Source organism: Cryptotermes secundus, unplaced genomic scaffold, assembly GCF_002891405.2.
Source record: "Cryptotermes secundus unplaced genomic scaffold, Csec_1.0 scaffold73, whole genome shotgun sequence".
In the NCBI taxonomy this organism is placed as follows: Eukaryota; Metazoa; Arthropoda; class Insecta; order Blattodea; family Kalotermitidae; genus Cryptotermes; species Cryptotermes secundus.
The window spans coordinates 2,468,596-2,490,516 of record NW_019738871.1 but is presented as its reverse complement, the minus strand read 5'-3'; the positions used below and the strand labels follow the sequence as shown (position 1 = coordinate 2,490,516).

General features: G+C 43.2%; 2 protein-coding genes across 3 annotated transcripts in view; both read right to left on the bottom strand.

Annotated features, from left to right (window-relative positions):
- The window catches only part of LOC111871074 (proton channel OtopLc), a 104,252-nt gene extending 91,413 nt beyond the window's left edge, over positions 1 to 12,839 (bottom strand). The window contains exon 1 of the mRNA XM_023863852.2: positions 12,739 to 12,839. Coding sequence (XP_023719620.1) covers positions 12,739 to 12,751 — 13 coding nt within the window. The 5' untranslated portion in view covers positions 12,752 to 12,839. The remainder of the gene's footprint in view (positions 1 to 12,738) is intronic.
- Positions 12,840 to 20,603: 7,764 nt separating this feature from the next.
- LOC111871073 overlaps positions 20,604 to 21,921 on the bottom strand; it is a 436,676-nt gene continuing 435,358 nt past the window's right edge. For both annotated transcript variants that reach the window (XM_023863850.2, XM_023863851.2), the window contains one exon: positions 20,604 to 21,601. In XM_023863850.2, the coding sequence (XP_023719618.1) occupies positions 21,418 to 21,601 (184 nt within the window). In that variant the 3' untranslated portion in view covers positions 20,604 to 21,417. The remainder of the gene's footprint in view (positions 21,602 to 21,921) is intronic.

Genomic DNA, 21,921 nt, shown 5'->3' with positions numbered 1-21,921 from the left:
TGTGGATCTATATATCTACTCACCCATACGTCTTCATGGTATAATGCTTAATTAGTTAAGCACAACACAACTTTACCTCTTACCTACTGGATAGGGAGGTAGGTGTGACAATATGAAGAAAATTATCTTGCCTTTCGTGGGAATCGAAGCGCGATTCCTCTGTCGCCCAGTTCGAAGCTTAGTCACGCTCTTCACTTATATATATTATATATTGTTATTTATTTGTACTTGTCTTGCGACGCTGTCAGCTGCTCAGAGCACAAAGTGTGCAATGAAAGGGCGATCAGAGGAGGCGAGACGGCGCCACGTGGCCTATGTAAGTTGCCATCTTGCCGCTTGGTTGGAGGGACCGAGGAAGCCATGAAGACGCTAACTCAGTATAGCCGATGGCCAGGCCGAGGTTCTGATGGAGAGCTACCGCTGTAGCAAATTGCTCGGTAACGTTCGATTTTACTGTGGTTTAGAGTCCAGGTTCTCATTTCTACATAACAAAAAGATACATATAGAGCATATACGTATATGATATATAATTTATATATATCATACCTGAATTTTCGGTAATAAATAATATTGACTCTGGCACGTATATATTGAGCCGGGATAGCTCAGTCGGTATAGAGACTAACTACGTGCTGGACGACCGAGGGGTCGGAGTTCGAGTCCTGGTAAGGTCAAGAAATTTCTCTTCTTCGCGTCATCCAGACTGGCTCTGGGGTCCAACCAACCTAATATCCAATGGGTATCGGGGACTTTTTCTCCGGGTGTAAAGCAGCCGGGAAGTGAAGCTGACCACTCACCTCCAACTACTGCCGAGGTCAAGAAAATGTGGATCTACACATTTGCTCCCCATACGCCTTCATGGCGTAGTGCTTATTTAGTTAAGCACAGGGACAAATTTACCATTGCTGCATGGCCCAGTAATTGTGATTCCTCCTCTCTGAGCTATTTCCTATCAGTTATTTGCAACGGCGCTCATTGTGTGTCCTTCCCCTATTTCTTGTTTTTGTACCGGTTTCTAACACTAAGCTAGAATGACCCGTTTTATATTTCTCGGTAATACTATATTGTTAATTGAGTAAACACGTTCTTTATATTCATAAGCTCCATATTCTTACCGAGTATTAAATCATAAATCCTATACCTTTAGAGATCTCATTTAGAATTAAATGAATGGCTGCCATAATCTGTTACTGCACTTCAGTCTAACGGGACAACATTAAAAAGCTGTATTTGTTGAGTTTAAAGCGTCGTGCCATTCACCGCCTACTAATTGAACAGAGCAATGATTTCGCTAGGGAGCAGTAAGTGAGCAGGAACAGAAGAGGAGCGGCTATTTGTTCTCGCAACTTGCAACACCGCAGCTCTCTCGTTTCCTGAAGAAGGAAACTCTTTAATTATGTTTCAAGCATCGAAAGTTACAGCATCTGTAAACTACTGAGATTCTTTTCATAAAGTCCAAAAACACAGTACTCAGTTTCAGGAGAAATTACTGTTCAGTTGAAAGATATGGTCGAAACATGATTCTGATATAAAATGTTCTGTGTGATTTGAGGTTCTCACAGCCGTGACTGGGAAAAAATCCTGTCTCCTGGGATATAACGTAGTGTAGTCCGCTGAAAGTCAACCGATATTTCGGAGGAACATGTCTCCACATTCAGGGTCGAAGAATAAGCCAGGCAAGAAACCATCGTGAGAAAATAGCAAGCAGAACTTCACGATGGTTTGCTACTTTGCTTGTCGTCCCACTCCGGAAATTGAGGCGACATATACTTCCGGAACGTTGAATAACTTTCAACTGTATATACGGCGTGATATCCAAGAAGACAGAACTAATCAAAATAGATTTAATTTTCCTCGATTTAATCCTACAAATGTATTGTAAAAATACAAATTATTCAGCTTTTGAAACATTATTGATTCGCCTACCGTTAAAGTTGTCCCTCTGCTTAACTAATTAAGCACTACGCCATGAAGACGTATGTTGGAGTGGATGTATAGATCCACATTTTCTTGACCTCGGCACTAGCTGGAGGTGAGTGGTCAGCTTCACGCCCCGGGCGCTTTACCCCCGAGGAAAAAGCCCCCGGTACCCATTGGCTAGGAGGTTGGAAGTACCCCAGAACTGGTCTGGACGCCGTGGAGAAGAGAAAATTCTTGACTCCACTGGGACACGAACTCGGACCCCTTCGGTCGTCCATCCCGTAGCCATTCGCTATAAGGACTGAGCTATCCCGGCTCGCAGCGCTGGCCGCTAAGAGGACGCATTTCCTTCTGTAGTGGCCAAGAATTGTTTCTCTGTTGCGAGTCTATTCATGTCCCTGCTTGCTGTACGTGTTGCGTGCTGCTGGTAATTAGCAACACGACTGTACTCCTTCAGGCAATTCTTCTATTCCTGTGGATCCCTGCGGCTTGTTTGATTAATAGGCGTTCTTTACTCAGTCACTTATCACAAACACCTGTTGCCCACGAAGTACTGACTCGTCATTATCTGTCCATCTACTGCAAGTTCGACCACTGATGGGATTTCATTACTTTAATCTAAGACTAAAGTAGCGACACCAGAGCATTACAGTTTACATCTTCCTTCACAAACAGAAAGATCTTAAGGACTCGGCAATCGGATGAAACATGAAGTGAAAGTCCATAGATTTCATTATTTAATAATTCATTTATATCTGTTGTTTGTCAATCAAACGGACTGTCAAGGTCTAGAAGCCTTCCTGTATCTCAGTTTCGACATAGAATGATTGATGGAGACAATCATGCTTGGAATCCGCCACGGCTACACCCCTGACACTTGCATCTGCTTGCCCCTGGCATGTACACATGGTACTGCCGTTACAGAGAGGGAAAAGTTAGTGACAATAAAAGAAGTAAAGGTATCCCTGTAACAGGCCGTGGAAGGCCATAGCGTTGTGAGACGTTGAGGTTCCCACATTTTCTAGGCAATCGTCTCACAGATGGTGATGAGGTTGTCAGCCTTAAGCGCCGGCCTCCCTTTACCCCCAGGAAGATTCCTGGTACTCATTTCTGTTAGAGACTGGGTCGACCCCAGGGCCATAGTGCGGCTGGTAGGATTAGGTGAAGGTAAAAAGTAAAGTTGTCCTTATGCTTAATTAAGCACTACGCCATGAAGGCCAATGGGGGAGTGGGTTTATAGGTCCATATTTTCCTGACCACGGCACTAGCCGGAGGTGAATGGTCATATTCACGCCCTGGCCGGCTTACCTCCGAGGAAAGAGCCCCCGGTACCCATTGGATAGGAGGTTTGGTGAACCTTAGAGCCGGTCTGGACGACGTGGAAAATAGAAAATTCTTGACTCTACCAGGACTCGAACTCCAACCCCTCCGTCGTCCAGCCCGTAGCCAGTCGCTATACCGACTACACTATGAAATGAAAATGAAAAATCCAATCACCTCATTGGGAATCGAACCCTCGACCTTCCGGCTTGTAACATAGTGCTTCAAGCAACTACGCTACCGCGTGCCCCCAAGAAAACTGAATTTGTTGTAAAAAATACGTCTTCATTCTAAGCCCAGATCTCGCAAGTTATGCAGACGTAGCGTATTCTAGGTGTCTAGACATAGGGTCTGAGGAGAATATTTGGACCTAAACGGGGGAAAGTAACAGGAGGCAGGAGAAAACCGAATGTACCCTTCACCAAATATTACTAGAACGATCCAATCAAGGACATGTAACACGTGTAGGAGAAATTAAAATCACACGAAACATTTAAAGAGGCCATCTGGAAGGAAAGGCCACTTGGGAGACAACGGTGTGAATGAGAGCATAATATTAAAACAGATTTCAGATAAATATTGTGTGGACTTGATTCATTATACGGACCAGTGATCTAAAATAATATATGGAGGATAAGATACAATGAAGAGATAAACATATTACTGAAATGAGAAGAAATAATAAGATTTAGCAAGTCACAGAGAATAAGATGGTTCGGGCATCTCGGAAGAATGGAAGATAATGCAAGGCAAAAGAGAAAGTTAAAAGGAAAGCTATATTCAAAAAGAAGAAAAGACCCGGGTTGAGACGGCCAGACGATGTTGAGAACCACTTGAAGAAGATGAAGGCGAAAGGATGGATAGAGAAGATGAGGAATAGAGAGCAGTGGAGACTGGTTGTAGAGGAGGCCAAGGTTCGCCCAAGGCTGTAGCTTCGAGTGGTAAGTGGTAGGTTTGATTCATCTGGTACAGGATATGGACCAATAGTGAGATCTCGTGAATACGGTCGTAAAATGTTAAATTCCTTTAAAGTTATGAAAATTTTTGACCAGCTGTGCGACTATTAATTTCTCAAGAAAAAAATTTGCTGCATGGAACAGATTTTTTTTTTTTAAATTCGCATAGTGGGGGGTGGAGTCCAGTTGGGTCCGCTTGGCACATCGGCCACTGATTAGCCTACTGTACCTGCCCCGGGTGATTATGATGATGAAGAATTTGGTGGAATGAAGATTGGCAGGGGAAACCGAACTACTCGGAGAAAACCTGCTCCAGCGCCACTTTGCCTACCACAAATCCCACTTGACCAGACCCGTGTTGTTACCATTATTCAGTAACCACGTTGCAAAGAGGAGGTAACAGTGCCGGACCAGTGGACTGGGCACAACAGCTTTCCCCAGAGTTGGAGCCGCGACCTCAGGGAGCCATAAGTTTGCTCTTCTTGCCGGGAACAATATCCTGGATCACTTACACTGCATTCATTAGAGAAAGACTTTCACCGTAAACTCAGTGAGCGTGATGCAACAAGAGGAAGGTTTAAAGACTGATACAAGGAAAAAACACAGATGCAATTTTATGTATTAGTAGCGGCATAACATCACAGGAGGTTGGAGAAAACTGCATATTGAGGAGCTTCATAACTTGTACTCTTCTCCAAGTATAATTAGAATGATCAACTCAAGGAGGACGAGGTGGGCAGGTCATGTAGCACGAATGGGGGAGACAAGGAATCCGTATAGGATATCGGTGGGAAAGCCAGAAGGAAAGAGACCACAGGGAAGACCAAGGCGCAGGTGGGTGGACAATATTAGAATAGATCTTAGAGAGATAGGACGGGATGGTTTGGATTGGATAAATCTGGCTCAGGATAGGGACCAGTGGGGGACTCTTGTGAACAAGGCGATGAACCTTCGGGTTCCATAAAATGCTGGGAAATTCTTGAGTAGCTGCAGAATTGGCGGCTCCTCAAGAAGGTCTCAGCTTCATGCGTGAGTAAGTAAGTAAGTAAGTAAGTAAGTAGCGGCATAACAAACTTCGTTAAATGGAGATGAATTTCGGATAACTAAAGCAAGACATAAACAGAACACAGAAGACATGATAGGCTTTAGAACGAGTAAAGGCTATCCTAGACTTCCATACGTCGTTTCGTAGCAACTGCCTAGGGGAAAAGTAACACAGTAAAGAATGCAAACAGATGAATAAAATTTCGTTAAATACATGCAAGGGAGAGTCAGTAAATAGGTCACAAATGAAAGTAAAACAGCTGCAATGGATGTAATAGGTTTTCTATGTGTACCACTAGGTAGCAGCATAATCCAGCTTCATAGCACTCTAGGTAGCAGAGGGGCATGCGCATGTGCAGAGGCTGGTTTCAGTAGCCAAAATGGCGACTTTGTTTGTGGTGCGTTCTACCGAAGAGCAGCGTTCTGTTGTGCATTGTGAGCAAAAGAACTCAATACAAAGGATATTAATAAAGAAATATTTCCTGCTTACGATGGGAAGTGTTTGTCGCGTAAACCAGTTTACAACTGGGTCGACAAATTCTGTCAAGGACATTAGAAAATCGCAGACGATGCCCAACCGTTGAGGAGGTGGCTGAGACAACAGTCAAAATACTTCTATGCTGAGGGCTTCGACACACTGGTAAAGAGATGAGACAAGTTTATCAATTTTGGTGGAGGATGTGTCGAGAAATAAATGTTTTGTAGTATATTGAATAGCTAACGTTTTACGTTTTACGTTTTACATCCATTTATGACCTATTTGCTGACTCTCCCTCGTATTACTGAAAATAATAACAAAATTCGCTGCATAACGTCTGCGAGTTCATGTAAACAAGTGAGACGCGAGCATCAGAACGAGTTAAGAGCGCAGTTCTCAGTGCACCGACTGTTCCGCAATGTCCACTGTGTCTTTACGTGCTACTGTTGTAATGAAGAGAGGCATCGTGTGCACGGCGCGAAGGGCACTTCCCTGGTTTCTGAGCAAATAAAAAGAGAACAAATTCTCATCTGTTCTTGTGTTTTGTTTACCCGCACTCTCTAGATATTACGAATAATGCGCAGTCAGACATGAGCATGGTGAAGGATGCAGAATAAATGGAGTTGAAGAAATAAGCTTAATGTGCAGTAAGAGAAGAAATACTGAAGCACGTGAGAAATTTTGGCTCGATATTATAGTTAAGGACATTCTCATTAACAGCAACAGAGCATGTCGGCTGTGTGGAAAGGGCGAATAGAGCATGCAGTTAAAAACCAGCAAGACGTAACCTAAGAAGAGGCTTAGAGAGAGAGAGGCTGGAATGACAAGTCTCGGGCCAATTAAAGTTTATGATTCCATAAATTACGATCCCATTTTACTTTCTTTACAGTTTAATAGATAGATATAATTTGTCTAAAACATCTTTAGGGGTTCCTCACACCTCACAGAAGAAATATCCTTTTTGTGTTCAACCACATTTCCGGTATAACGAATTTTGCGCCCATCATGTGCTGAAAATTGGATCTAGTAACATTCCAAGGACGATGTAATAACCTACGTCAGTATCTGATAATGACGTATCTTCAAAGATATTTTAGACACGCTTTAGGAGTACTTACCTACCAAACACGAATTCACAACCCAGAAAATCGTTAACACACACTGTCATTAAAACCGCAATGCAAATGTTCAATCCGTGAGTACAAGAAACTTTTATTGAAACGAAACGGGAGCAAATGGGAATGTAGAATGAATGCTTTCTAATGATATGTAATAGAAACAGGCATTTGTGTTAATAGCTGCCTGAGGAGATGTCAAAACACTGTCGTTTTATGATCCATTGTGCGCTGTCGTAACAGAATAACTGTGCAACAGAAGAAAGAGGCCAGCGAACATTTGCTTTTACAGATAACAAAATTTCTACCTGTAGCTGTTTCTAGGGTAACTGATGCTTATGGAAAGTGACTTGCCAGAAATTCACAGTCCGCCGTGGAGACTGGCTTGCAAGAAGAAAGAATCCTGCCAATCAAACATCCGACGACTGATGTTCACATTGCCAACTGCTGTTTCTCGCCTCTTCTGCAAGTTGCTCTACAACTGTACGTGTTCTTCTGCCACAGACATAACTTTCAGTTCTCCTCTCGGGCACTTCCATTTCTCCACCAACAGCGTATACTTTGGAAGGTACAACCTGACGTCAGGGCATTCTTGGTACCACGAGCCGGCACTCAGCCAGTCAATGGTGATCTGAGGGTTTGCGGCAAGGGATGCGAGGCGGTGACTTCACTTCTCTGGCCCCACTGTTCTCACTAGCATTTTATATTTCTGTATTCTTATAAGTCATTAAAATATTTACAAAATTAAATATGGCCGATCGTATTTTTTGAGAAAACAAAGGTCTACAGCTGGAAATATATATATATGGGGGCGTGGAGGTATAGCTCCACCATTCTTGATCTCAGCACTTGATGAAGATGAGTGGTCAGCTTCATGATCCAGCCGCTTTATCCCCAGAAGAAAGGGGCCCCCAATACCAATTCGATAGACAGGAGGCTGGATGGGCCCCTGAGCCGGTCTGGACGCTGTGGAGGAGAGCAAAATATTACTTTTGCCGGTAATCGAACCCCGACCGTCCATCCCGTTGATCGTCGCTATACCAGGTTATCCGGTTCTGAATTTCGTTTTTAATATAAAACTCGGAAGAAGTGCTGAAATTTCTTGTAAGATTTTTTGTTGCTAGTGGGGCGGGACTAAGTACCTTGTACTGCGGCCACTTCTGGCCTATTGTACCAGCCCCAGATGATAGGTGAGGGTGATTGTGGAGCAATTGGTGGAATGAAGATTGGCAGAGGAAACCGAAGTACTCGGAGAAAACTCGCCCCAGCGCCACTTTGTCCAACACAAATCCCACTTGACCAGACCCGGGATCGAACCCAGGCCGCCGCGATGGGAAGCCAGCGACTAACCGCTTGAGCTATGGCGTGGCCCCACTTGTAAGATAAATAAGTCACAGTTGCGGGCCTCTTACTCTGCCTGTTTCTGGTTACTTGCTTTGGCTTAATGTTCAGTCCTGAAGAGGAGGCTGTACGTTTCATGAAACTGCATTGAAATCCTGCAAGACTATACGGCGTCAAATCGTAGACGACGGCTGTCTTTCAATGACGACGTTTAGGAATTCGTACAGTTACGCATAGAATAACATGCATATCATTTTCATCACCTCTGTAACAGTCTAGGGCCTTCTGAGGTTCGAGATCGGCTCTGTCCAGCAATGCACCTTCCTCTCGCAATCTTCACTCTGAATAACAAGTGTTTCGACTGAGGTTCGAATCGAAAACATCCCGAATACAAATCTAGAACTGTTTCATATTCATTAAAATTCCCCTCACGGACGCTATCAGTCGCCCTATTGACTCATCTACTTAATCCCTTCCTCTTATACCTTTACGATGTCGAGGTTGTTTTTTTTTAATTGATAATTTTACAGACGGCAGGACTCCTTGGACTGGTGATCAGCCCGTCACAAGGTCTCTACCTAAACACAGGACAACACAAACATAGAATAAATACATACACATACCAAACATCCATACCTTGTGTGGCATTCGAACCCACAATCTCTGCTTCCTAGAGGGCGAAGACAGTACATGCCTTAGACCGCTCGGCTACTGTGACCGGCAGTGTATAAGAATTCAGTTCGTACCTCACAGGAAACAGATCCGAACCTACAATCTCTGCTTCCTAGAGGGCGAAGACAGTACATGCCTTAGACCGCTCGGCTACTGTGACCGGCAGTGTATAAGAATTCAGTTCGTACCTCACAGGAAACAGATCCGAACCTACAATCTCTGCTTCCTAGAGGGCGAAGACAGTACATGCCTTAGACCGCTCGGCTACTGTGACCGGCAGTGTATAAGAATTCAGTTCGTACCTCACAGGAAACAGATCCGAACCTACAATCTCTGCTTCCTAGAGGGCGAAGACAGTACATGCCTTAGACCGCTCGGCTACTGTGACCGGCAGTGTATAAGAATTCAGTTCGTACCTCACAGGAAACAGATCCGAACCTACAATCTCTGCTTCCTAGAGGGCGAAGACAGTACATGCCTTAGACCGCTCGGCTACTGTGACCGGCAGTGTATAAGAATTCAGTTCGTACCTCACAGGAAACAGATCCGAACCTACAATCTCTGCTTCCTAGAGGGCGAAGACAGTACATGCCTTAGACCGCTCGGCTACCGTGGCCGGCAATATATAAGAATTCAGTTCGTACCTCACAGGAAACAGATCCGAACCCACGATCCCTGCTTCCGAGCGAGTGAAGACAGTGCATGCCTTACACCGCTCGGCTACCGTGACCGGCAGTGTATAAGAATTCAGTTCGTACCTCACAGGAAACAGATCCGAACCTACAATCTCTGCTTCCTAGAGGGCGAAGACAGTACATGCCTTAGACCGCTCGGCTACCGTGGCCGGCAATATATAAGAATTCAGTTCGTACCTCACAGGAAACAGATCCGAACCCACGATCCCGGCTTCCGAGCGAGTGAAGACAGTGCATGCCTCAGACCGCTCGGCTACAATGACTGACCGCCTTATTGGCAGAATCCTTAAATAAGAAAATTAAATAAAAAAGGAATTTGCAGGAGTAAAAGAGTTGAGATGAAGATTGAAGGAAGGAACGTATCTTGGTGTGTACAGTTATTCATCGCTGTCACAACGCGGAATCCGTACACAGCGGTGCCTAAGGCAACTGCATGCCACAAGTAGCTTCACCTAACACTACATGACGGTCTTGGAGCTATTTCCAATTACATTACAACATTGTGACACCTAAGCAATATTAATCATGTGAGGTTCTCACGGACGTAATTACGGTAGAAAGACGATTATTCGAATTAATTAGGGATAAAAGTTATTCGGATAATCGAAAATTCTTATAATTGGATTCAATTCTTATCCACGAAAGAACACTATCATGACGCTATTACACTGTATTGTGGTGTTATAATAATAAAAACTTAAAACTGGCCCATATCCTGAACCAGATCAATTCAATGCACACCACTCCATCTGTCTTTCTAAGATCCATGTTAATATTATCTTCCCACCTATGTCTAGGTCTATCTAGTGATCTATTTCCTTCTGGCTTTCCACCAAAATTCTATATGTATTCTTCCTCCCATCCCTTCCACATGCCACTCGCTTTCCATCAGCGTCATTATGTATTTGGCTATTCGTCGTAGTACGACTTGAAAAGCTCCTCATTGTGGAGTGTGACATGACGCCCGAAAGTCGGAATAGCGAAGTCAAACATGCCTTCCCAACAATAGAGGTTGTGTTTTCTGCATCGTCCGTGCAAAGTGGTTACAAAGAAGAATTCCGATGCTGGCAGGAGCAGCTTAGAATGAAGTTCGAATCGCCAGCCTGCCAGGATATGAGCTTGGGAACAGAGGAATTGAACTGAGTCGAGTCTTCGGAACTGGCAGCTGCAGGAAATGGCAATAAAGGAATAAGGCGGTGGAAAGAAAATTTCATGTGTGATTTGAAGTGACAGTGAAATTTTTATAAATCCGTTGCCAGGATACGACTAGTGACGACTGAGAATCTCAATGCGTGTGTAACGGTGAAGTGTAAAGTGTGTAGAATAGCGATAGCGCTGTATTGCATGTAGTCCCGAGTTGTGTAAATATGGTGTCAATAAATTCAATCATCCAATCCAGAACTCGTCTATAAGTCACGCACATCCCTCACACGTGACGTTTGGGTTACATGATAAGTGTTAAGTTACTAGCTCTTTGTTGCTCAATTGTCACCAGATTACCAGACTCTAAACACATAAGCAGCGCTGTATGCCTGAATACAAAAGTATCCGTTCTTTAAGAGAAGTTGAGATACGGGACATGAAGTGAAACAGGTGACAACGCAACAACAAGAAACCAGACACTTCCGCTCACGCATAAACCTTCTGATTTGTGTCCGGGAGGTGCGAGATGCAACTCTTAATTGGGAAACAAGCTGTACTGACACGGCATCCATGGTTTCTTTCAGTCCTTCCAGACAAATGCTATGATAGTGTTTAATACTATGCTATGTTTGTTTGTTCATGGAGCTGTCAGTGCGACAGACAAAAGGCATATGACCACTTCTTTCCACATTAAAAAAGTAAAGCTATCCCTGTACTAGGCCGTGAAGGCCCATAGGGTTGTGAGACGTTGAGGCTCCCACATTATCTAGACAATCGGCTCAAAGATGGCGGTAAGGTTGTCAGGTTTACGCGCCGGCCGCGCTTGACGCCACAGGAAAATTATTTAATTAATTCCTGGTACTCATTTCTGTTAGAGGCTGAGTCGACCACAGGGCCATAGTGCGGCTGGAAGGATTAGGTCAATTGAAAAAAATCGAATGACCTCATCGGGATTCGATCCTCCGACCTTCCGACTTGTAGCATAGTGTCTCGACCAACTACGCTACCGCGTAGGTATATAGGTGCGTTCAGATATTTCATCTATGGAAGTAACGAGTGGGATGGCAGTAACTTCGCTCCCATGGCAAACTCCGAGTATCTGTTCTCACCAATTTTATTATTCTTAGTGGGGTGAGACTGAGTCCCTTGTACTGCGGCCACTTCTGGCCTACTGTACGCACCCCAGATAATAGGTCAGGAACTGGTGAAATGAAGATTGGGAGGGGAAACCGAAGTGCTCAGAGAAAACCTGCCCCAGCGTCACTTTCTCCATCACAAATCTCACATGACTTGATCCGGGCTCGAACCCGGGTCGCAGTGGTGGGAAGCCAGCGACTAACCGCCTGAGCTATGGCGCGGCCCTGAATCAGTTCATAGGAGGACAGAACAACACAGAAATACAGAGAGCGATGCTGTAGCAGTAACGCTCTACGCTCGTATTCGAGAGGTGCTCGGTTCGAAACTCGATGAGGAGAACGGTTGTCCTCACTGAGGTTTTCCGTGGATTTCCTTAGTTTCGTGAGGCCTCGACCATTTCCTTTCAAATCATATCTACTTCATCATTCATCCTTCATCCTACCATTCTACGCCGTATAACGTGGATAGTGACACAGCTGTCAAATAACTGCCCCCCCCCCAAACCAAAAGAAATAGAAGAACGATCACATACAGCCACACCCCGAGCGGGATCTGAACCCTTTCCTACGGCGCGCACCACTGCGATTCTTGTCGTAGCAGAGGTCGGCGAGAGGGAAAAAAGCTTACTTACTTACATATATATATAGCTGAGCCTTTCTTGAGGAGAAGCCAAATCTGCAGCTACTTCCCAACATTTTATGGAACCCGAAGGTTCATTACCGTGTTCACAAGAGCCCTCCACTGGTCCCTATCCTGAGCCAGATCAATCCAATCCATCCTGTCTCTCTAAGATCCATTTTAATATTGTTCACCCACCTACGTCTTCGTCTTCCCAGTGGTCTCTTTCCTTAAAAGCTAAGAGGTATATTTCAGTTGGCAACCGTGGAGAAATATATGAGAGCAGTAGGTACACTTACCGGTTGTAGCCATGTCCTGGAGCTTACACACAGTCTATCCCAGCACTGAACAGGGGCTCTCGAGCACAGCACTTCCGCGGTACCAGTCCGTCAGACCGGCCGAGTCGCACTAGCAGTTGCGCTTGCTGTGCAGGCTGCCTATCTGCAACAGGCTAGTTCTGCTTTCTCCTCGGGGCAATCATTTTACTGCCCACAACTTCTTTCTGCATGGCTGAAAGCTTCTCTGTAAACACGAATTATTTTCATTTCGTTTCTAATCTGTCTGTGTGTCTCCTTGTGTACTTCTCTTAGCGTAAAGCATATGTCGAGAGAAATCTCTCTCATCTCAACCATGTGCCATAAAGAATTCCTGTGACATCTACTGCTTTGTTGCCAGTCGTCGTGTAATCGACCCCGTTGTTTTGGCAAACCTGTTTTACAATTTTATGAACACTCGTAAACGTGAAGTTAAAGCTATCCTTATGGTCGTCAGTGCCTCCAAGACCTTCTGTGGTGTGGAGGGAGTCCAAATACACGTATGAGTGTTAACTTGAAATTTACATTATAATTATATGGATCGCCTACGGTTGAATGTCTCTACATCGATTCCTGGCAGTGGCAAGATATTCTTTTCTTCTCTATAACGTCCAGACTGGCTCTGGGACCCACCCAGCCTCCTATCCAATGGGTACGGGGAATTTTTCACCGGGGATAAAGCGGCTGAAGCATGAAGCTGACCACCAACCTCCATTGCGTGCCGAGGTCAAGAATGGTGGAGCTATACATATGTTCCCCCGTACGTCTTCACTGCGTCGTTCTTAATTAAGCACAGGGAGAACTTTAGATCTCAGAATTAATATTCGGTATGCTCAATTCCTTTTTAATTGTTTGCGTGAAACCAGGACAAAGCAGATGCCAACTTTCCGCACCCTTCACCATCCTTTCACTCAACTTAGCAGAACGTCAAGAAAATATTCTGGAGAGTGGAGGTACAGCTCCACACAATCGTAACCTCGGCAGAATATGGAAATAAGAGGTCAGCTACACTCCCCAGGAATAGAGTTCCCGGAACCCAACGGACAGTAGGTTGGGCGTGCGCGATGCTGAGGGAATTTTACTGCTGTTGCGAGTGTAGTATGGCTGTTCAGGGGCGCGGTAGCATAGTTGGTTGAGCCACTGTGCTACAAGCCGGAAGGTCGCTGGTTTGATTCCCGATGGGGTTATTGGATTTGTTTTCAATTTACCTGATCATTCCAGTCGCACTATGACCCTGGGGTCGACTTAGACGCTAACAGAAATGAGTACCATGAATCTTCCTAGGGGGTAAAGGGCGGCCGGTGCGTAAGGCTGACCTCACCACCATCTGTGAGTCGATTGTCTAGAGAATGTGGGAGCTACGACGTCTCACAACCCTATGGGCCTCCACGGGCTGTTAACAGGGATAGCTTTACGTTTTACCTAGTATGGCGGTTCGAGCGTACCTTCATACTCCTGTGAATGAGAAGGCAATGGGGCCAAGTGTACCCCTTGCAGTTCCGGCTCGGAAGTTCAGGAAGACATGAAAAGAAGGTAAAGTTGTCCCTGTGCTTAACTACTTAAACACTACGCGATGAAGGCGTAAGGGGGAGTTGATGTATAGATCCACATTTTCTTGACTTCAGCACTAGTTGGTTGGGAGTGTCAAATTCACGCCCCGGCCGCTTTACCCCGGGGAAAGAGTCCTCGATGCCCATTGGATAGCAGGCTGTGTGGGTCTCAGAGCCGGTCAAAACAATGTGGAGAAGAGGACATTTTTGACCCCACCGGGACTCGAATTCCGACCCCTTGGTCGTCCAGCCCGTAGCCAGGCGCTGTACCGACTGCGCTATCCCAGCTCTTGAGGAACATAAAAGCTCCTATTAACTTCTCCATCTCTGACCATCCGATAACTTATAATCATATCGCTGCATGAAGATTAAAGACTTCTGGAGTACGATTCCATATACTTTGATAGGAAGGTACCAGTGTTACGGAGGAACCTGCCTTCTCTATATTAAGTTATTAAGTATACACTGTATCTGACTGAACTTCGTCACATAACAGAAAACGACAATCTTGTTCGGATATCAGAATTTCGTTCTACAACAGTGGTTCCCAACCTAGGGAGGCCTTCATGATGATGAGAAAGAATGAAGTTATTAACGTCAAATGAAGCCGTAATAAATATTTCAGCTCCATTCAATCATGCCTTCAGCAAGCATTCTTCGGAATTCATTTAAGAATAATTAGAGCGATCCGATTTCAAAGTCTGTCGATGTTGTTAATCGCCAAACAGAGGACCGGCCAGCTCCTTCTATTTAATTTTTTGAATTCTTTTACTCACAGTTAGAATTACTGGGATTTCTGACTTTTCCCTTTAATCCGGTATTCTAAAAACTAGTAAACATTACATTTCGGATCTGTTGCCGTCCTCATGTGAGGAGAGGAGACAGTGAATTTACGTAGCCTCTCCCTACGACAAAGGCTCTCACCCACTGACTCTCGTGTAAGCAAATATGGTCATGTTTAAAATCTGGAGGTCACTATGATAGTCAAAATGCTACAACATATAATGTAATTACTTAGCAGCTAAGGCACGTGATTTCGCCAAGCGGTCACCCATCCAAGTACTTACCATTTGCATTGTTACTTACCGGCGGTGACCGGACGAGAACCGGTGTTTTCAACATGGTATGGCTGTTAGCGACACTATAATCTCACTGTTAGCTCTCTAAAAGAGCGAACAGAGTTATTTCCATTATTGCGTACTCCAGCTCTAGAGGTGGGCCTCTAACGGAAATGAGTACACGAATCTTCCTGGTGGTAAAGGGAGGTGAGCGGGTGCGTAAAACTGATAACCTCACCGCCATCTGTGAATGGATTGTCTAAAGAAAATGTGGGAGCCTCGACGTCTCACAAACCTATGGGCCTCCACGGCCTGTTACAGGGAAACTTTCGCCTTTACCTTCAAAAGAGTTTTGTTGTGGGACGTGTGTGTCACTCTGTATTTATGGAAAGATATTATGGCACTGGACACACTCGTTTTGACATCCCTCCGGGTGATAAAGTTCACCGTCCATTAGTTGGAGATACACAATGTCGCAATCGTCATTATTCTCACAGGAATAAAATCGAGGGTTTTGCTTCAGGGGAAAGAACACAGAAACAAGAAGACATTAACTTACTGCCAACTGCACGCGGTGTAAACAAGCCAGCTCCCGTCCAAATACTTACTCACCACAGAGGTGATCAGACTTTAACCGCTGTATTCGTCATGATATGGCTGTTGGCGGAGGTAAGATGTCAAGGCTCCCGCGGCAGTGGTATTTCGCATTTGGCTTTGTCTGCCGCAGGGATTCTTCAGGCAGACCAAGGTAATTGCACTGTGGTGCCAGATGAACCCAAATGCAAGGATAAGTTAAAGTTTATGAAGGCTTGTCTAAAGTTTTTACAGCGAAAGTTGAGAGAAAAGTAATATAATGATAGGGCCTCGTCATAAGGTGCGTAGGTCATGTAGCACGAATGGGGGAGAGAGGAATGCGTATAGGATATTGGTACGAAAGACAGAAGGAAAGAGACTACAGGGAAGACCAAGGCGTAAGTGGGTGGACGATATTAGAATGGATGGGATGGTATGGATTGGATAGATCTGGCTAGGATAGGGACCAGTGGAGGGCTCTTGTGAACACGGTAATGAACCTTCGGGTTCCATAAAATGCTGGAAAATTCTTGAGTAGCTGCAGAATTGGCGGTTCCTCCAGAAGGGCTCAGCTCCATGAGAAAGTAAGGGCCGCGCCATAGCTCAAGCGGCTAGTCGCTGGCTTCCCATCGCGGAGGCCCGGGTTCGATCCCGGGTCTGGTCAAGTGCGATTTGTGGTGAACAAGGTGGCGCTGGGGCAGGTTTTCTCCGAGTACTTCGGTTTCCCCTGCCAATCTTCATTCCACCAATTGCTCCACAATCACCCTCACCTATCATCTGGGGCTGGTACAATAGGCCAGAAGTGGCCGCAGTACAAGGGACTTAGTCCCACCCCTCTAGCATTAAAAAAAATTATAACGATAGCCATTTTTCCACCAGGGAACAGCTTCGCCGGTTGTATGGAAAACCAGCAGTGGTCGCTGGCGTGGGTAACTTGCCTCTTCTACGAACTTTCTTGTCATGGTAGCCTTGCACATAATAAATTTAAAGACCACAGAGCTTAACCCTCATATACGTTACACAGTTTAGTTAAAAATTTAACAGTACACGATCTAATACATTCTAAAGGGTTCTGACAATTGTATATAACACACAGAATTACTGGGTTTTCGGACTTTGTCCATCTTCCGGTATTCTAGAAAACAAAAAAACACGACTTTGCGGAAACTGCATCTGTTTCCTTCTTCAGGTGAAGGGGGAGACACCTGCTTTGTAACGTCAACTTCAAACTATAGCTTCATTAACTACCAATCATAAACAGGTCTAAAGAATTTTGTGTGAATTGCAAAAACTCACAGAATCCTCGAGTCAGTAAAAATGTTGTGACTTGGGGTTATGATACTCCGTGCTTTAAAATGAATTGTCACCAATTAATTCTTTAAAGTAATGGTGCTCTCACCGAGTCTCAGTCGTTATAAAAAAAGCAGTAGAGAAAACCCGGAACATACAACACCTGAAGAAAGGTAATTACTGAAGTATAAAATAAACAAGAATAAAAGAATAAACACTGAAATGAATGATATGCAAAAAAAATATTACAAGAGTTCTGGTTTTAAGTCTGGGTCAAAAAAAAAAAAACATTCATCTGAAAAGGATGATACATAAATGTTTGTTGTGTTTCCACTGTCTCTTCGTTCTTTTGTTTGTGAGGTAACACTGACTCGAAGTGTTCTGATCAAATAATTTCGTGACAATGAAGCGCCGGAATCGCAGACCTCTGTATTGCCGATATTTTTTTTCTGAATTTGTCTCCGAAAATGTTACGTGTAGTGCTGATGATATTTTTCAGTCTACAACCTAACAGTGTATTAATTTTCTTGAGAAGATTTTTGTCATGGTGGTATAAAATCTAAGCAGCAGGTACGCCTCTTATGCAATGCTGATGGTAGTGATAAATCACCACAACTTGTAAACTTCACGTTGCTTCAAGAATGTCAAGATACTGCCTACAAGATATGAAGCTAATACAAATTCTTGGTTGACCATCAAAATATTTGAAGATTACCTCACACAACTAGACAGAAAACTGGGATCTCAAAAACAGTAAAGTCTTATTTATCATCACTGAACAGTGTGCTGCCCACCCAAAAAATATCACAATTCCCAGTATTTCACCCAGTTAACTATGCCGCCAAAATGACACCCACACACATACGCAAATCATTGTTTCTATCCGATACTGTTAATTGCAAGGCATGCGTTTGTCACTTCAACGCACTTTCATTCACCATGTTTATCATTTAAACAGTGACAAGAGGCCGTATAAATTGGAGAAGTTCATGCTATCAAGCAAAGGCGCCGATGATAAAGCATACTTACTAGTTAGGATGAGTAGTACATTCATATGTGACAGTTACATTTTGTTCTTTTACTCGTGTCCTTGGTATGCAGGAAGAAAACTTTCCATGCCACGTTATGAAAGAGTTGTTAATAAGCACTTAACATATTTGATTGCAGGATTTCTATTTGATACCATTTATTGACAACTTCAAAACACCATTCATTATTCTTTATTTGTACGTTTTCAGGAGTAGACATTTTATATAATTACTCATCTGTTGACCCTCTCAGTGAGCAAATGAAAAGTTATATTCCGCTGCTGACCAATACTACCAAGCAAATGTATTCATGATGTACAACACTTCCAAGTTAGGATAATGAGAGCCTTTGTCTGTAGCCGTTACATTGGGTTTCTTTTAATGGCTGCCTTGATGTGTGAGAAGAAAACATTCCAAACACATTATAAATTGATTTTTCATAACCACTTGCCACTGTCAGGAGTTGATATTAGACAGAGAATCTCAGCTGTTGACCTCAGATTTTACTGGGAATGTAATGACTATCTTAGATTAACGTTATTCGTTGAATACTGCCCACTCTATTCGTTGAGTCAGTATTTCTCTGTTTTGCAATTAAGACATTTAATTATCCAGCCATTACATTGCAATGTGAATAAAAGCTCTATCCTGCCTTGTGAACCGAATATTATTATCCATCAGCCATCAAACATTTGTTATAAGGATTTCAGATGGGCAATAAGAAACAGTCTTTTGTTACAAATGACTCCTTTTTATGTCAAATCGCCTTCATCTGCATTTTGTTGCTAGCATGCTCGCAACATTTCTTATATCCGTATGAATGAAGTCACCTCATGAGCAGATTGCATGTAAGAGCATGGCAATATTGTGCTGTTCTCATACGAAGACTGATCATATGTTATGTACGGCTTGCCTTCAGTCTGCTACTACCCATGCAATGTACAGTAATTCTCAGCAATGTGTTTATGTACCAGATTCCTTTGTTGAGTGACCTGGTGCCTATCTGTGGCCGGGTATTGTTGAGGCAGGAGTATGTTTTGGTTTCCATGGAAATGTGTTTACTGACAGTTGCCTAGGAAAAGATGTCTATTCTAGCTTTTAGCCATCATGTCACAACATCAATCACTAGACAATAAACAAGAACAAGTTTTACAACAACTTCTGAAACTATCTCTAACACAGAGGTTAATGGTCATATTACTTCAGCCCTAGTGTAAAGTAAAATATTCCATAAGAAGCCTGAAAAATCTCACAAGGTTAAGGTTAAATGTTGAATACTGATGCTGTCAAAGCCCACAAAACAGTTTCTGTAAGGTGCCAACTGTTTGTTTAGGAAGATATGATACCTTGAAATGTTCATTCAATAGATGTTCCAGAAATGAATAAAAGTCACAGTCACTTCAGATCCATCATGTAATTTTTTTTTCAGGGAAAAGTGGGATTCATTAAATCATTAGTACTAAAATATCTGCAGATGTCTGGTTTATGAATCACACCCATCACTATAAAGGCTCTCAGTGTTACATGCACTTTTTGTGGTGACTGCGGCTTCAGCGTTGAAGTACCTACATAACCGCAGAACTGTTAAGCCAATAATATGTTAGATTTGAGGTTCTCATGGTGGTGAGGAGAGGCAGCAGTTTCAACTGAAATGTTTGTGTAACTTGTCTGATATAGCTTGAACCACTGTAGACTGCTGTCTCAGCATGTTAACCCTTGGTTCAAATAAAGGGGGAAGATAACCTCTCAGTCTGCAATGTCCTAATCATCAAATATTGATATGCTTTTTAAAATATGTCACATCATCTTATTTATCTTTTTACTTAGTTCTGATTATATGCGGTAGCGTAGTTGGTTGAGGCACTATGCTACAAGCCAGAAGGTTGACGTTCAAGTCCCGATGAGGTCATTGGTTTTTTCAATTGACCTAATCCTTCCAGCTGCACTATGGCCCTGGGGTCAACTCAGCCTCTTAACAGAAATGAGTACCAGGAATATTCTTGGGGGTAAAGGGCAGCTGGTGCATAAGGCTGACAACCTTGCTGCCATCTATAAGCTGATTGTCTAGAAAATGTTGGAACCTCAACATCTCACAACCGTATGGCCCTCCGCAGCCTCTTACAGGGATACTTTTACTTTACTTTACTTATTATGATTAATGTAAAGGGTAGACTGAGCATATGGAAGGAAGGCAAGCATAAAGTATTCCAAAGCCAGACCAAACAAAGGGTCTACAGTGTGTACATTGACACGAAGAACTACATATATAAGCTTAGCTGAGCAGTGTAGAAATATATTATGAAACATGTTTCTATTTCAACTCTACTATCCCATTACTTACTCCTCAAATGCAGGTAGTAGGTAGCCTCCCATCCAATGGTTTTCAAGGGTTTTGTCCCCCTGGGACAAAGCAGCTGAGTTAACCACTAACCTTCACCTAGTGCCAAATATTATGAAATGCTGGAGGTACACCTCCACAAGCAGGTCAAGTATCATCACGAAATATAGTACTAATCCTTTACCTCTGTATATGATGTCAACTTGTGTCAAATGCAACAGGAAGAATGATAAAAGGGGAGTAAAGAATCACTGGAGTATTAATGCATCATTAACATAAGTCTTGTTTACAAAATTATTGTTAACTGCACCATATTGTACCACATACTACACAAATATAACACTAATCCATACATGGAAGATATGACTGCAACAGAATGGTCCAACACAACAGATTTGTTTCTTGAGATGGAAGCCTCATTATATTTCTTGAGTTCTGAAGATGTAAGTAACAATGAAAAATCTTGGACAAGCCCTTCAGTGATACTACATGTATGGACAAGCACCTCAATTAAGAGTCCTTTGACTATTAATTGCTATTCACACATTCAGGAAGAAATCTGTATGTAAATAATAAGATATTTACAATGTCACATTACAAATTTGTTCTGCGTCCTTTTTAATTTTCTGTGAACACTTGAGCATGATACACAAACTTTCACTTCATTCACACACATTCGCTGGCATACTTCACTATATTTTACAGATCTGCCTCAGTGCATGGGCTACAATAATAATAATATTAAAAACGAGTGTGCCATGATGTTATTGATCGAGTCCTGATTGAGCAGTGGACTCTTATTAATTATACAAGCCCAACTTGCTGGTCTATTTTGCTACCACTGTCTGTAGCACAATGCTTATACAAGTCCATATCGCACAAATGACAGTACTTGTACCTGCATTGTGTCCTGGTGATGTTGTAGGACCTGACACTCGAGTATTGGCCCGTACTATTTGTGAGTTCCATCGAATGGCATATTGTGGGAGAGTTCTCGTCATAGCTTGTAACCTGTAATAGGTAATTTATTATTATTAGGGGGTAAAAGAAGAGAACTGCAATTTAAAACTTGGCAAATATATGAGGGGGTACCCAAAAGAAACCGAACTTATTTTTTTTTAACTTATTTATTCAAATTTTAAGCACAAACCTTCAATCCCCTTCAAAGTACTCTCCACTTACACTAATACACTTGCTTAGTATTTTATTCCATTTTTCAAAACCCTGTCTACATTCATCTTTTGAGATGCTTGACAGCGCCTCCGTCGTTTTTTCCTTCACCTCAGCAACATCAGCAAAACGCTTTCCTTCCATGTCTCTTTTCATTCGAG